The following is a 16,558-nucleotide window of genomic DNA, read 5'->3' as shown; positions in this document are numbered from 1 at the left end:
CTGTTGCTAGCTTGTTACTCTGGCTGCCTGCTGAAGTAGTAGGCTAGGTTTCATCGCCCTGAAGTCTACTGACATGACTGATTATTTTCCGGTTATTAGTCATATTCTACACTCCAGGGTGAGCTTTCCTGTCATCAGTGGCACAACGGCGACACGGCCATTTAAGCGGCTGCCTCACATCGGTGTGTTTTTGACAATAGATTTGTGTCTACTTGAGTAGAACGGCCTAGTTGTAGGACACACTGCAACATTCAATTATTCTGAAAAAGAAAAAAAGGCAAAGCAACGTTGACGTCAATATGCTGATCTGTTGATTTAGATCAAAACAAATCTCCGCTAAGTCATCTTTAATGATGTTTTTGCTTACAAATGAAATTTGGTGACCTGCAATATCTGGTTGTTTTGATAAACTGGAGGTGGAGGTCTTGTATTATGAGTTGCTGTAACGAGCTGATTTCAGTGTTATGACAGTTAATATGCTTATGTTTGATTTTGGCTGACCAAATAATGACAGGGTTTTTATTTTCAGGGAAATTACCCACTGAAACATAATGATTGTGCCCCAGCAGACCAGTGCCCCAGTGTGCATACGTGTGCATGTGTGTGCATGTCAAGGATTTCTCCTCAGTAACAGACCCATGTCATTCATGTCCAAGACAGCTGCAGATGCATATCACCATGCCAGCGCGCTCTTTGCCAAAACCCTATTCCCAGATTCCTAGATTTCCACAACCCGGCTTCCCTAATCGGCCACGGATCTCAGTGTCATGTTCTTGGATGACTGATGGATACCCCTGAGAGTCAAGCATGTGGGTGTTTTCCTTCATACCAATAACACTCTCTTGTTTTTTAAGCTGATGTTTTCGACAGAATCCTTTCTCTGTCTTCATGCTTCATTCATAGAAAACACACGGCGGGCCAACTGGGCCTGGACTCGTGGAATCTGTCCCGGTTGAAACCCAAAGGCTCAGCTCCGTCAACGCACAAGCTTTGACGTGGAAGCTGCCTCTTTTCACAGACATTAAGATAAGTTTACCATACTGCTACACTTACCATATTTACAGGGCGTTAAGGGCTAATGCTAAGTGGGGCCGTGGGTGTGAATTTCGCCCCTGCCCTCTCGTAGCCTTGGACTTAGCTCCGGTCCCACTCAGCCCAACGAGCTGTGCAGCTGCACAGCAGCGTTGGGTTACCATGCCGGTGAATGACAAGAGCAGGTTGAGTGTCGGACTGGAGCGTACAGAGGTGCACAAAACATCTCGTCATCTGCCGCAGGACGACCACACTGCTGCTGTTGCCTGCGTTTGCATGTAAGGTCTGTAGTTGTGTATATGTGGGCCGATGTCTTTATATGTATGTGAGTCTTTGTGTGTGTGTGTGTGTGTGTGTGTGTATTTCTGTAAGCCACTCCACCAGACATACTGTACACGTGTGCTGCTAATCTCAGTGTCTCTCGGTGTCAATGCTATATCGGACCTATGGCCCTATATGGTTTCTTGCTATAAAAGGTTCTTTCTCTGTATAACTGCTCAGGAATAAAATATGTTGACAGGTAATGTCATCTGTTTTTTTCACGGTGAGGACGGGCGTCTGTCTCATTCAGGATGTCTCCAGCATCCCTTATCTTAGCCTTATCCTTTCACAGGACAGTCACTCTCGGTCTTTGGTAGCCTAGCTGTGTGTGAGTGCTGGAGCAGAGAGCGGCGCAGGGCCTTCAAGAGCCTTTGCTGCGACTGGAAGGAAGATCAGGGGTCATCCAGTAAAAACATTCCCATGTTGGTGCACCCCCCCCCCCCCCCCCATCCCTGCCAGAAACTTCCCGACAGACTACAGTAAGGGAGGAGGGACAAAGAAAAGCTTCTGAGCGATTTTTTTTTTTTTACAGTAAGTAAAGGGGCAGTTACCGAAATCTATTTTCAATTGGATGTTACCGAGGCACTGCATGAGTTTTGTGGGGGGAAAAAAAAAAGGACCTACAATTAGGCTTGAGTTAGAGAGAACACAAGTTGCATGTTTATATTCATTTGACTTTCCATGGGATTAGCAGGCTAAACATTCTACCGTGGGCTGAAATTCTGCAAGTGCAACAAGTAGCACAGAGTTCATTTAAATGTTTCACCTTTTTTTTTTGCCATTTTTCCCTTTATCGGACAGTCTGACAGTGAGGAGGCTGACAGGAAACAGGGAGTGAGAGGGTGATGAAGGATAACGTTTTCAAAAGATGTACCTTTATAACCAAGACACAGTTCTGATCATTTCAAGTCTCATTTTTGAAAAACATTTCGACCAGACAGTCATTTAATCTGTCTCTGTCTAACAATCATTCATCCTCCAAAACAATCTTGCATGCTGAGATCGGTTTTCCATTAGGTAAAGGGACAATGCTTGTATTTTTTTTTTTTTTTCTTTAAAAAGGGTCAGACAGAAATGTTTCAAACGACTGAACTTCCGTCTAGGAATTTCTGCTCTACACTCTACAGATATCTTTAACGTTTGCTTTGTTTAGATGCACACTAATATTCCACAATTTTTCTCGATGTGACAATATTCCGAATTTTGTATGGGTCATGTAAACAGCTTGTTTCATTTTAATATTCAAAATTAGGGCTTTTTACAAGGTTTGTATTTTCCAACTAAAAAATATGAAATACTGCAAAATCATTCCGGTTTTAGGAATGTTCTTTGAACATGTATACACCACAACTGGAATACACATATCGATTGGGGTTTGCCGCAGTTTTTGACGCTCAGCCTCATGCCCGTTCACTGTCGGCTATGTGCATTGTCATGGATGCGGTGTAACCAAACCAACTAATGATCAGTTTGGATAGGGATGCATGCACAAAAAAAAAAATGTAAACAGCTTAGCAGGAATATTGTCTTTTTCAGAAAAGGGGCAAAACCTTGAATACTTGAGTCATTGTGAGTTGTTTCATATCAGTTTATAGAGGTGAATGAGCCCTTTTCCACACACTGTTCCCATCTCTGTGTTCAGATCTAGACATTGTTATTTTTACTTCTTTTGAGTGATTTTAACTTGTACAAAATAATTAGAACTTTGCGCAAACAACCACTCCTGCGCACATAGCTCACAAAGTATACGCACGCCTGTGATGTCACATATTGACCACATCCATGTCTTAATCTATGGTTAACACAGTCTTGATTCCTGGGTTGCCTGCCAGGGAATATACACTCTATATATACATAATAAGAGAGAGAACAAAAAAAAAAAAAAAAACAGTTGCAGAGTCAGAACCACAGAGGAGGCCCCTATATGTTGACATACAGACAAGATGACTGTATAGGACCGCCCGTGTGGTTTGTTGTAATTCTTTTTTTTTTTCCTCTTCAAGATCCAAGGCTCTATCCAAACATACTTGAGTCTGACGCACCACTGTGATGCAGCGAAGGCCCTGCTGGGGGAACAATACAGGCCTGCCTTCCTGACCTCTCTGTCTAACAGATCCTACAGACATACAATGACTGCCTTAATTACCAGCCTCCATTCCCACCACTTGGGCTTTCCCCAATGGTGCCCATTCAGAACCGCAGTCTCTCCCTAAGGTGCCCATTCAAGCACAACACAAAGCCAGCAGTGTCAGTCCCTGATCTCTTGACACCAAACCCAGTCCTGTGTGCCAGCACTTGCAGCCTCACAGTGTCCCTGCCTGTCCGTCTGGTTGTCCGTCCCCTCGGTCCGTCTGTCTCGTATCACGGAGGAATCTCTGTTGTCCACATGTGACAAGGATCGGTGCCGCTACGAGAAGCGATTAGTTCGACCACATAGCGATCAGCCCGAGGAGATAAGCACGAAAGCTGCCGGTCTGATGTGGATGTCTGAGTCTGGTGCTGGTTAGGTGCGTGGAACTCAAATCCAGTCTCAAGTCCTTTTCCCTCTCTACCTTTCTGAGGTCGCGAATGAGTGACAGTGGAAAAAGAAAGCTTTACGATGACTGTCAGGGTGTGGAAAATAATGTAAACACTTCATGTAAAGTGTCTTAATCAGATTGAATTAGCTGTTCCAGAAATAAATAAGAGCTACAATCAAATCTTCCAAACCCAAATAGATACATATAGGGATAAAAATAAACATAATTTCAATTATGGATCCATCACAAAATCACATCCTCAGATTGCTTATACAACATAACCTACAGTTCACATCTCAAATATAGACAATTTTACTTAGTGAAAGACCAAGAAATGCCACAAATTGTCATATTTGAAAAAAAAAAATGAAAGCATTAAAGATTCTTGCTAAAACTCAAAAATCAATTATCAAGTAGGGAAAACTGTGTATACAATAATGTGAGTCTAAAGTGTGTTTGTCAGAGTTTGTCTGATGCGATGATGTGTGATTTACCAGAGGAGGTTACGTTCGAAGAAAAACATAAGCATTTAGCATGAGCTATGGAAAGCCCTTTTGGCCCTGGTGTGCTAACAGGACATCATGCTGTAGTGAAAATCTGACCCGTGACCCTCTGGTTCCTCCCTCCTCACTCAGTGAAAGGCTGACCATCCTGTTCTAGTTCCTGAGGCCTCGCTGTAGGGCCGCTGACACCCGGGGAGCTTAAGAGCTGTGTCTATTCAAGCGACTTATCATCATTCCTTAGTGTGATTCATGTTCCAACATCCCGACAGATTCTAGATGTTTTGGCTCTCAAGTGGAAATAAAAAGGTAACATTTGGAAAGGGTGAGCGCTGAGGTGCTATAAAAGGGAAAGTAAAAGCAGTAGGATATAAAGAGACAAGAACTGAGAATGAGCAGTGACCCGGTTTCTCATGCTGCAAAGACAAGCTTACATACAGTAAAGCAAGTAAGGTGACGAGCCACCGGCCCGAACACATTTTTTGTTTATTTTCTTTTATTAACTCCAGCCTTCATTCCACAGTGCTGGCTCGCCGCTGTGACAGGAAAGAGATTCATATAAGTGGGATTATATAAGAAACTCCGCAAAATAAATAGAATCGTCCAAGCAAAACAATACACCCAAGTCTGAGTGGGAAAGGAGGGACTTACTGTCAGCTTAGCTTCACCTAAGACAAGCTCAATTGTATGTTTTAATTTGGGTCAAGCTGACAGTAAGTTGGTAGATGGCATGCAGCGTCTATATACAGATTCCTCCTGATGCGGTGATTTGGAGCGTCCGTTGTCATTTCACCACATTTCATCGCTGAATCAGAGAGCAGCTGTAGGTTTACCTGACTTATAGTAAAACGTACCAGCGTGCCGCCTCCCAGAGATGGGGGTTAGAGGTGTCACGGTTACCAAAACAGGAAGTGGTGTGACTGTTGCCTCAGCAAAATCTGAGAGGAAGAGTGGGATTTCTGTACAGAACACAAACCAGCTGGCAGGAAACCGCACTTTTATCATGCTTTTGACTTTGATTTCCTTTCGGGGGAAGTGCCTTCACTCCCCCTATTTGCTGTCTCTCGGCTCTTGCGCTCCCTTCTCAGGCTTTCAGACGAGACCGTCCCCGTGTCTGACACAGATGAACTCGACAGTGCTCCATGACATGACGGCGACATGTCCAAACTGCCTCAACAAATAACTGCAGCCATGTCGGGGCTGGCCCCCGGGGTGGAGAGATCACGGCGGGGGCAACATGCGAAGCATTCTCTAATGACAAATGCTGAAGTGTGACTGCGGTGTTGAAAGACTGTTTATCGAAGGGGCTAACAAACTGCGGGAGGCGCACGAAGAGAGGGAGACTGAAACAAAGACAAGAATACAGAAAACAGCTGGTGGAGGCAGGGGAAGATGTAAATACTCGATTCCCCTACAGATGTATCTCAGCGAAGGCAGGAGGTCGGTTAAATAGAGATTAGGAAATTTAAAGGACAGATGTAGGATCTATGTTCCCTCTCCTCCCAAGAACATTAGCCTCTAGGGGACGGCTAACGTCTCCAGCTACGTTAAACCCACATAATCTGTTGAACTATTGAATAATCAGCGCTGAAACAACTATCAAAGAGGGCCAGCAAGCTATTTCAGAGAGTTTAACAGCGTGTTTCCAATACAAGAGCTGACAAATGTTTTGCCAGAGGCTGAATGTGGGATAGAAGCTGCACACAGGAATATTAAACTGGACTTGACATGCAGGAATTCTTTTGTCGGACGCATAATGCGGATTTTACAGGAAGCTACAGAGTAGGCTGTGGAGCAAAGTGTTGGTTTAAAATGACCCTGGTGAAGTGGATGAGACAGCTCTTTCCTCAGTCAGCCACAAGCAAGCCCCCTAAACTGTTTCTGATTAACTGTTAGATCGGAAACAGTAAACACCGAGGGAGCACGCCAGAACCCATCCTCCATCTCAAGAAACTTTGTTCTAGGGATGGACCGATTATCAGGGCCCATATTCAGCATTTCCCCGATTAATAAATTAGTTTTCAGTGTTTTTTTGTGCCTGATTGGGGATTAAATATACTCACACCTCTGTAGTCTCACTCCATTTCCTGCCCACTACATCATCTGACTGATTCAACGTCAGTAATGGCAAATAGTAAATAGTAACTAAAGTTATCAATTAATGTAGTGGAGTGGAGCAGAGAATGGAAATACTTCATAAGTACCTCAAATTGTACTTATGGTGTTTGAGTAAACTCCACGCGTTTAAAGTACTCAAATGTCATACTTGAGTAAAAAGAAAAGATACTGTGTTAAAATTACTTTAAAGTCATCCTTATAAATATTACTTGAGGAAAAGGAACATTCATATTCACTGTATATTCATCATTTTCCCAAATTCATCAGTATAGTACCCAAGTACAGTACTTGAGAAATACATTCCATCACTGGTTATCAAAAATGTTGACGCCTAGATAATTGCTTTTACTGCAATTGTCTATGTCTTCCAAATATCAGTTATTAGTCCCCTTGGTTACTAATAATTGGTATCAGTATCGGCATAAGGAAAAACATATCAGTCAATAACTACTTATTATGAAGCGTCAAATATTTCGTAGTGCTTCAAGCATTTTCTGTTTGATAAATGTGCGTATCTCTGATTGCATGCATAATTTTCCCCGACGTTTTTGGTTAAGTCTATTTGTTCCCTCAAAGGACTCGAGCAAATGCTGTTTATTCCATCCGACATCCCCTGAAATCTTGCCCTGAATAAATCTGACAGAGAAAAGGTAGAGTAATTGCGAGCTGAAAAGGCGGAACGCATCTACAGGCCTCGACCTGATTCAATTAAGCCATTACACATCAGGAAATTGGGTGTTGCCCACACAGGTCTGAAACTGTTTTCCGAGGCTGGAGCACACGCAGGGCTCTCTGTGGAGATGTAGCACCGGCAAATTACAAACTTGCAATGTGCATTTGACACATTATCCGCCGTCGCCTGGTACAAAAACAAACCCAAACATTAAAACACAATTATCCCAGCGTGACTGCCAACCGGCTCGGAAAAAAAAAAAGAAAAAAGAAAGAAAGAAAAAGGATCGCTGCTCTGTCAAAAGCAAACACGGCAAAGATTTCAAACCAAATCGTCAGAACAACAACAACCACAGATGTTTGTTGTTTTAGACAAAGTGGGCCGCAGTAATGACAAGTCATTAAGTTTCACAACACGACCGAAGGGAGAAGCACACAGTTTGGCAAGTCGCACATTACTCAAAGTGTGTGAGCCGCCTCTGGTGTGAAGAGGCCGTCCCTTCGCGGCTCGCCTCAGGTCTCAGGTGTTGACGCTGTTATGGGAGATTATGGCGACCATTTGTCACAAAGGACACAATTACCAACACGTGAGGTGTGAGGTGTGAGGTCTGAGGTCCCCCCCCACCCTGGCAGTAACTGGCATATGGTCACAGGCACGGATCAGATGCATGCTGGAGGAGATACAGTCATGGCCATTTCACAGGCTCGACTGACAGACGGTGGGACCGGGGCGAGAGGAAGGACCGCCGCTTGTACTCAAACAGGAAGCAGAGTACAGTAACTTGTCAGCATATGTCTCCCACAGGACACATTTTGATCCACTCACTGTAAACGCCATGTGAAGTCAGATATCACCGCAGAGATACAGAAAACAAAAACATGATTCTATATATACATACATTCAGTCACCACGACTGAACAAAAGCCAGCATGCTGCAGCATAAAGACCCGCTCTGTATGTAGATCAATGAGCTGCATGTGTTTCTGATCAACACTGACGCTTCTTTGCTTTTCTGCTCTGCTCTTCATTTTGCAGATGTGTAAATAAAGAACATTCCAGTGCAGCCGTTGGATCAAAGTATTATTACTTATTATTATTTATGTCACAGCTTGCCAAAAAACGCTAATTTGTACACCATCGCTGGCTTTTTCATCTGTATTTATTTATGCTATAAACACAATGGAAAATATGACATAACATATACAAAGGTTTTCTCGTTGCCACAGTTTAACTTGAAGCAGAGGTTCAGCCTTTTGTGAGATATGCTGAGTTGTAGCAGAGAGTTGGGCAAGAAGATTGATAAGTTATATATTTTACTATAATAAGTATTAAATACCTCTATATTCAAACAGTAATTTCTGATAAAGAGTGTTTGGTTGGTATACCAATGTCTCTTGTCCCTTCTGCTTGTGCAATCAAAGACAAAAACAAATCTTCAGGTATCCCCGTCCATTTCATCCAATCGGGACAGAGAATTCCATAAAGGGGCTTTTTGCCCCTGAAAGTGCAGGGGGAGGGGGACTGCTAACTGCAAAATGGACAGGAAGTTAGCTAAAAGCAACAATTCTTACAGTGGCTTTAAGTTTGAGGCTATAGGCAGCAGCTGGTTAGCTTAGCTTAGCACAATGACTGGAAACAAGGGGAAACAGCTTGCCAGACTCTGCCCTGAAAAGCTTACTAATCACAACTGAACACGTTATATCTCACTTTTGACATTCACTGAAATATATTAACAAATAAATAATCTTCTCATCCAACTCATGGAAAGGATGCGAGCAGGTGCACTGCCCAAATATCAAACTCTTATTAAAAAATGCCCAGAAAACGTATTTTCTCAATTGGCTTCTTACTGTTTTATGGGGAGGGTTTTTGGAATAGTCAGGCAATAAATATAGTACATAATTTATACAAAGACTGAAAAGCAAGAACTGCAACTCAAGAGGCATAAATATAGAATATGAAATGGATGATAAAATACGAAGTACAGAATGTTATTTAAAGAGCTATTTTGAACAGTGATGTGCAGAGTATTCACCAGGAAATGTGCAAAATGGTGCAGTATGCTGTTAAAAGACATCTGAAAGCTGCGAAACAGTCATCGATGTTACCCACTGAGTCACGCATCTCTTTGCTCCAGCCAGGATTTAGTATCATTTGAATCAAAAGGAGATGTCAGTTGTGGGGCCGTTGAGGTGAACAGATTAGCAGAGTTTCAATTTGATTGTCGCACTTCATCAGAAATAGGCAAAGGGTGAAGGTAGTGACGGATGTCGTGCCAGTCGTTTTTGGCTTCCCTGCTTTTATAGAGATAAGTATTCTACCGGTTTCATAATATCAGACATTTCTCAGAAGAATGAAAAAACAAAATGCCCAGGGAACTGTAATTCTGAGACAGTGAACCGGGGGAATGCAACTCAGGAGTCCACTGTAGCTCAGAGACACACAAAAAACACACACACACACACACACACACACACACACACACACACACACACACACACACAGCAGCAGGAGCAGCAGCAGCCACCCCCACATACCCACAGACCTGCATTCCAGCAAAGACATTTTCCATGAGTTAATCGTTCTACAGGGAGACGTAGCGAGAAGATGTCATTCAATGCATCATTTTGATCACTCAAATCAGAGGCGAGGGCCGACTGTTGAGAGGATTAAGGTCCGCCGAACAGAAACCAAATCATGAGCGCAAGTGGAAGACATCTTGGACGGGGGCCAAAGCGTGGCAGCGAGGGGCATTCTGCTCATAACTGGGGGAGCGACCTCATTTTCCGAATAAAAGCCAGTTTACATAACACCTCTGTCCCCATGACAGGGAGCGCTGGGCAGCTGCTGCCAGGCCTGTGGCTTTCACTCAACTACCCAAGAGTTCCCTGAAAAATAATTCTCTCAGCACAGCCGCGAAGCCTCGGTGTGTTTCCACACATTTCCAATATTAACATGACATGAGACACAAGACAAATGGGCTTAAATTTCAAGTAATGCATGAACACGTCTGTTACCGCAACAAGTCAGTTAATCTAAGCAACGGAAGTGGCGTGGAAACCATCAGCGACAGTGACTAAATCCTTCATTATATCTCCTCCACCTGCTAAAACATAGTTTGGGCAGAGGTACAGTGATTCTAAAGGAGCAATTTGAAAGAACTGGTTGCCTCAGTATCATAATCCAGATAACTAGGGGCCAACATACCAGAGAAACTGCTTACTGCTAAAAGTAGCTTGTTAGCTCAGTTAGCCGTGCAGCTAGTTTCCCAATCTATGCCTGTAACTGGGAGTTCGGAGCACCAGGGGGAGTGTTGGATGGATGGATCTTCAGACCACCCGGATGAAGAGTTTTTCAGGATGAAGTGCAGAGGGGAACCGGTGGGGAATGCTGGCGGAGAGTTGCACTGGAATAGGCACCGGAACAGGAGTAATGGAACAGAGCCCTGCATCCTCCCGGTGAGCACAAGACAGGTATAACTTGAAAGTCTTGAAAGTATTATTGTAAGTATGAAGGGTGTTTTTAATTCTTCAATTTTGATGTGTGTCGTACAAAAATTGTCTGATTCAGTCACCAGTAATTATAAAATTGACACATTTGAGCCTCTTCACATTCTTATTTCTGAAAATGGTGGTTAATGTCTCTCAATATTTTCTAACTTGCCCAATTGTTTTTATAAAAGTATAAGTGATTTTCTGAAACCACTTGAAACCGAAATAACTTGAACAGGTGTAATTAATGCATTTGTAAGGGACTATTTGCAGCGGTGGATTAACACATATTTGATGCTTTAATGAGTATTTACAGCAGCAAGGCTGTCTGGAATTGACGTATTCATCAGAATGAAGACACATGTCATAAAAAGCAACACTGTGACAGATCTCCCTCTGACACCATGCTCAGGGTGGGATTATGTTATACTACTGTGCTCCAGTGGTAGCAGTTGTATAAATGTAGGAAACATGACAACCCATTTGCTACCATTCGATAACAGCTAATGCTAACACTCTGCTGCTTCCAAGCTAACCTTACTGTGTCATAACATCCTGTGCTTTTTTACTTTCCAGTACTTGAGAATTAATTTATTCCTGTCCAATCAATGCTGCGCCAATTACAAACAGCAATGTCAGCACGGAAGTTGCTGAATGCTAACATTGGCCGTCGTCTAATGGTAGCTAACCGAAAGCTACCCTCACCAAACCTCAACAACAGCACCAGACGACACAGTAAAACAAGCAGAGGTGGAGCAGAAGAGTCTGTACATGTCATCAGAATGTGATCTCTCCACGCTGGACCAGGATGACATACTCATCAGCGCTCTGTGAAGCAAGAGCCTCTGTTTTCATTGGCGATGCTCCTCTGGACAGGACAAACTCTTACGGACACATCCATCCTCAAACACATTCCAGGACAAACAGATACCAGAAAGCCAGTGAGAAGAATACAATCAATCACTGCACTGAGCAACGTCGAACCCCCCCCCCCCCCAAAAAAAGCGTTTGGCTAACACGTAGGTTGGACACTCCCGCCATTAGAAACTCATGTTTTCTATTGCAAGATGTGTGTCACATCTGTTATTCGGGTCCTCGGCTGGTTAAGTAAGGCTCGGCTATCCTTGGCTTAGCCACGCAATGACAGGTGACTGGGCAATAGTGCAAGTGATGTAGCACAAATGGAAGGTAAATTTATGGGGAGGGAAAAAAAAAGCCCGGAGGAGAGCTAAATAACCGTGATGGTGTTGAACTGTGTAGGTGCGGAGGCTGTTCGGATGACTGCTGTTTTTTGACTTACTGCTGGCAGTTTAACGAACAGCTGAAATATAAACCAGAGGGCGGCTGACTGTAATTTCGAGGCCCGCGCCTGAATGCTAACATCTATAACGCGACCGATTTCACAGCTTTCAGCCGGCCAAGGGGGCCCTGTTCGACAAAGAAACATTTTAACCTTCTCATTTTTTTTTTTTTTTTTTAACAGTGAAGATCAGCTTAAATCCACACGGCATGTGGTTTTAGAAATATGTTAATCAACATGTTTGATTCTGTATAACTAAATGTACACCTGCTCCAGTGTAGAGGATCAGTATCACTTGATCGACGCTCACGTCAACAACCAATGCGTTACTTAAAAGACAAACCAAAGCAAAAGTTACATGCTGCATGATATACTATGGCCCAAAATTCCCATCGGAGCTGTCAATAGATGATCTAATTCCCACGCGTTGCAGTTTGGAGCTGTCCAGGAGATATTTCATCAGTTCACGGGTCTTTTACGGACCTCTCGAGGCCAGTCATCATATGTCATAAAAGCGAGTCAAAGCATTTTAATCTCACATCTGCTCCTCATTACCATTCCATGCAAAAGAAACTCTGGGCTGAGGGTTATAGGCTATTTCACCTCACCCAGGGAGAAAGGGAGAGAAGAAATAGGGGAGAGGCAAAGCAGAGACAGAAAGAGAGACGGGAGATTATTAGGCACCACAAGTCCAACAAAAAAAACAACTCTGTGTAAAAATTCCTCAATTTCGGAGGGAAAGTGCCATTGTGCTCCGATCAAAATCAGATCACTTCCAGGCCACAGTCCCAGCCTTGGAGTTTACAAGGCTCTATATAACAGCACATGACAGATCCACCACAGCAATTTCATAGCCCATTCCTTTCTCAACAACTCCTGCAGTCCTCAAAATATCACTTCACTTCACTTCCACCATAGCTATTGGACATGAAGACAATATCTGTACATGAACAGGGTTTTCTCTCATGTGCATGTAGAAGATGGGTGATTGCACGCCTGTACCCGCCTGCAGTATCAAGAACCAACCAGGCGCCTCATTGTTGCTGTCAGATTGAAAAAATCTAATTTTCTCATATAGAAACAAATCCTAAACTCTTGGCTGCATCATATCATATCTCAGACATTGTACCTTATCTTAACATTTGAAATCTTAACTGAAACTGTAAACTGGATTATTCTTCTCAACATACATTCAGTTTTAGCTTTAGTGAGTCAGTGGCATTAATCAAAAATGTTCAAGGAAAATTAGCTTCTCCAAGATGAGGCCAACATCAAGTTTAGCTATTCCAACAGGGTAACATCTGTGTTAGCTTCTCCAACAGGATAACATTTAAACCTTGCTTCTCCACCAGGTTAAAATCTGTGTAAGCCTCTGCAACATTTCAACATTGATGTTAACTTCTCCAAGAGGCTAACATCAATGTTAGCTTCTCCCACAGACTAAAATCTATGTGAGCTTTTCCAGACAGGTAGCATCAATGATAGCTTCTCAAACAGGCAAACATCACTGTTGGCTTTTCCAAAAGGCTAACATCATTGTGAGCTTCTCCAACAGGTTGATTTCAAAGGTAGTTTCTCCAACAGCTTCTGCAACAGTCTAACACTTGTGATAGCCCTTCAAACAGGCTAACACGAATGTTAGCTTTTCCAACAAGCTAACATCTGTGTTAGCTTCTCCAACGGGCTAAAATTAAAGGAGAACTTTGGTCGATTTAAACATGCAGCTTCATTGCTCAAGCTACCCTTGACTTGCCAGTACCGAAGACGCGAACACATTTGGTCCAACCATTACAGGGCTCCATGAACGGAGTGTTAGCATTGACAGCTAACAGCATAGGGTCAGAACTTTACACTGTGTTTTAAGCATCTTAACATGCTCTACATCGCACCACAAAAGTCATGCAACATCAGCAGACAACTTACAACACAGCACTGTAGCGTGTATGACTCAAAATGAATAAAAAAAGTAGTTAAAACAGTGTGTTTGTGCAAGTAGCCACATACCGGTTTGTTGACATCCGTGTCCTCCAGTAGTTAGACCAAACTAGTCAATCCGTCGAGCGTTTGCTCAACAGGCTTAACAGGCTATTGTAAGGCTCATGGCTCATGACAGGCTGCAACATGGACATGTACATTATGAACAGAAAAACGAAAATGCTGGAATACGTTTCCATCTCCGCCAGTGAGGGAGTAAGCGCACTCTCGACGGATTGACTAGTTCGTCTCATTTTGAGTCATACATGCGACAGTGCTGTGTTGTAAGGTGTCTGCTGATGTTGCATAACTTTTGGGGTGAGATGTGGAGCATGTTAAGAAGCTTAAAACACAGTGTGAAGTTCTGACCCTACGCTGTTAGCCGTCAATGCTAACTCTCCGTTCACGGAGCCCTGTAATGGTTGGACCAAATGTGTTAGCGTCTTCGGTGCTGGCAAGTCAAGGGTAGCTTGAGCAATGAAGCCGCATGATTAAATCGACCGAAGTTCTCCTTTAATGTAAGCTTCTCCCACAAGCTAACAACAGTGTCAGTTTTTCCAACAGTTAAGGTTTGAGTAGAGACAATGACTAAGGAGACACCAAATTGGTCACACATTAGCCTAGCGTGCTCATAACCTCCAGCTGGATTCACCATGATGCCCTGCAGAATACACCCCCTGCATCATAACACACTGACTTGGTGTGAAACCAGACGGCAGAGGAATGCAAGCCTGACTTTGCGGAAAATCTATCTTTGGCCACATGTCAAGCAAAGATGTCTGTTACAGTGTTTCCTCGTGGTTTTTTTCTCATTTCTTTTAATTCTCGACAAACACACTAGCACAGCCAACATGGCGACACAGACCTTCATCACCTGACTCTCCAACTGGCCCGTCAGGTTTAATTTATCTCGGGCTGTAACGGACGGCCGGTCGGTTGGTTGGTTGGTTTTCTTGTAGTGTAATGCAGCGGCAGTTAAGATGCACACAAGCACATGTATACACACACACTCACACACACATGACTACAGAAGACAGAGGCCGGCCTGTTTAACAAGTAGGTCAGAGCAGAGCCAAAGAGAGAGAGAGAGAGAGAGGGAGAGAGAAAGACGAGAGACAGTCATGGAGCTGGAGCGAGGCCTCGGTGCCATCGTCGGCTTGTGTGAACCAAAGGACGATACAGTAATGCTGCCGCTGCGACGTGAAACACGTTAACGAGTCATCAGAGTGGCTGTTTGTGTCGTCTGAGGACACGGTTATGCAACTATGCGCGCATCCCAAGTCTCACCTGAGGGCAGTCTTTGATGTAATGGCCCTTGTTGAAGCACAGGTGGCACAGGTAGTTGGGCGGGGGTCTTTTGTTGGGCTTTCTCGGCTCCGAGGAAAGGGAGAGGTCCGAGAAGTGGTCCGTCAGGGAGTTGAGCCCATCGACGATGTTGTTCAGGGAGCCGTAGGGCGACACATTCTTATACACGTTGTTGTTTAAGGCCTGCGGGATAAGAGAGATATCACAAGGAGGTTCCATTTTAACACAGAGTTCTTCCAGTTGTTCAACCGAAATGTGTCAAGAATCACATATTGTATCGTGCACAAGATGCATGCAGGACGATGTCACCACATAAATGATTATCAGCATAAAATATTGCATTTCTGGCCCTAAGTGATAAAAAAAAAATTGGAGATTAATCAGCAATTTCCGTCCAGAGCCCTCTGTCCTATTTTGTGTTGCGCAACAAAAAAACAAAAAAAAGAAAAGAAAAGAAAGAAAGAAAATGAAGAAGAAGAAGAAAAAAAATCCCTGCAAGATCATTTCACTCATTAAATTCAGAACATCTGGCGGGAGGCCCAGCTGTGCTCATGAGCTGGAAAAGTACTGAGCATGTCCGCAGAGAAAGACAGGACTTTCGGCAGAGGATGACTCATTGTAAACAAGACGGGAGGCATGTTCCCCATCCGCGCCAGCCCTGCGGAACATCAGCGATGTCACCACGCACTGTTGGCGGTAAACTAGCCGTGGTCGGTGTTTGTACGTCTGCTCGGAGCCACAGAGCGCAGTGTCGCATACCACAAGGCCCAGTGAATTCGCGGAAGATGCCGTCTGAATATTAATAACTGGGGAGAGCGTCGCCTGCAGCCTCTGATTTCCTCCTCTCATTCATGCCCTCCTTCTGGTTTAAACGCAGTCCAGAGAGGACTGTCAGGAATTGACCTCTGGGCTGAATTATGCTGATTTCAGTGCAGATTTGTTTGTTTTTTTTGTTTTTTGTTCCCCCTCAGATGATCACGTAATAAACCTGCGTGTTAAGGGCGCTAAACAAACCTCTGCCTTAACACGCAAAACAAATGTTTGAGATGTCAGCGGCGGTGATCGACTCCTCCACATCCCTGCCTGTCTCTCTCTGACTTTGTCTGGGAAATGATGTTGATGTTAAATGTTGCACAGCCCAGAAAAAAAAAAAACCTTAGACCTGGCAACCACGACCGGACCTAAAGCCAAATCTTTATCTGCGAGGACTGTAAGGCTGTCTTGCTAACCAGCTCCAGCTTTAAGACTCGTGTTCATTTATTACATGTAGCCGCCGTAAATCAACCGTTACGGCTCTGTAGTTTCTCAGGTTTTTCCATCTGCAT

At 43.7% G+C, this 16,558-nt stretch overlaps 1 protein-coding gene across 3 annotated transcripts in view; it reads right to left on the bottom strand.

Annotated features, from left to right (window-relative positions):
- zcchc24 (zinc finger, CCHC domain containing 24) overlaps positions 1-16,558 on the bottom strand; it is a 38,829-nt gene that overhangs the window by 19,138 nt on the left and 3,133 nt on the right. For all 3 annotated transcript variants that reach the window (XM_037123851.1, XM_037123852.1, XM_037123850.1), the window contains exon 2: positions 15,216-15,416. In XM_037123851.1, the coding sequence (XP_036979746.1) occupies positions 15,216-15,416 (201 nt within the window). The remainder of the gene's footprint in view (positions 1-15,215; positions 15,417-16,558) is intronic.

The sequence above is a fragment of the Acanthopagrus latus genome, chromosome 15 (assembly GCF_904848185.1).
Source record: "Acanthopagrus latus isolate v.2019 chromosome 15, fAcaLat1.1, whole genome shotgun sequence".
NCBI classification, from domain to species: domain Eukaryota; kingdom Metazoa; phylum Chordata; class Actinopteri; order Spariformes; family Sparidae; genus Acanthopagrus; species Acanthopagrus latus.
The sequence above is the reverse complement of the archived record's forward strand: the minus strand, read 5'-3'. Positions and strand labels throughout refer to the sequence as shown.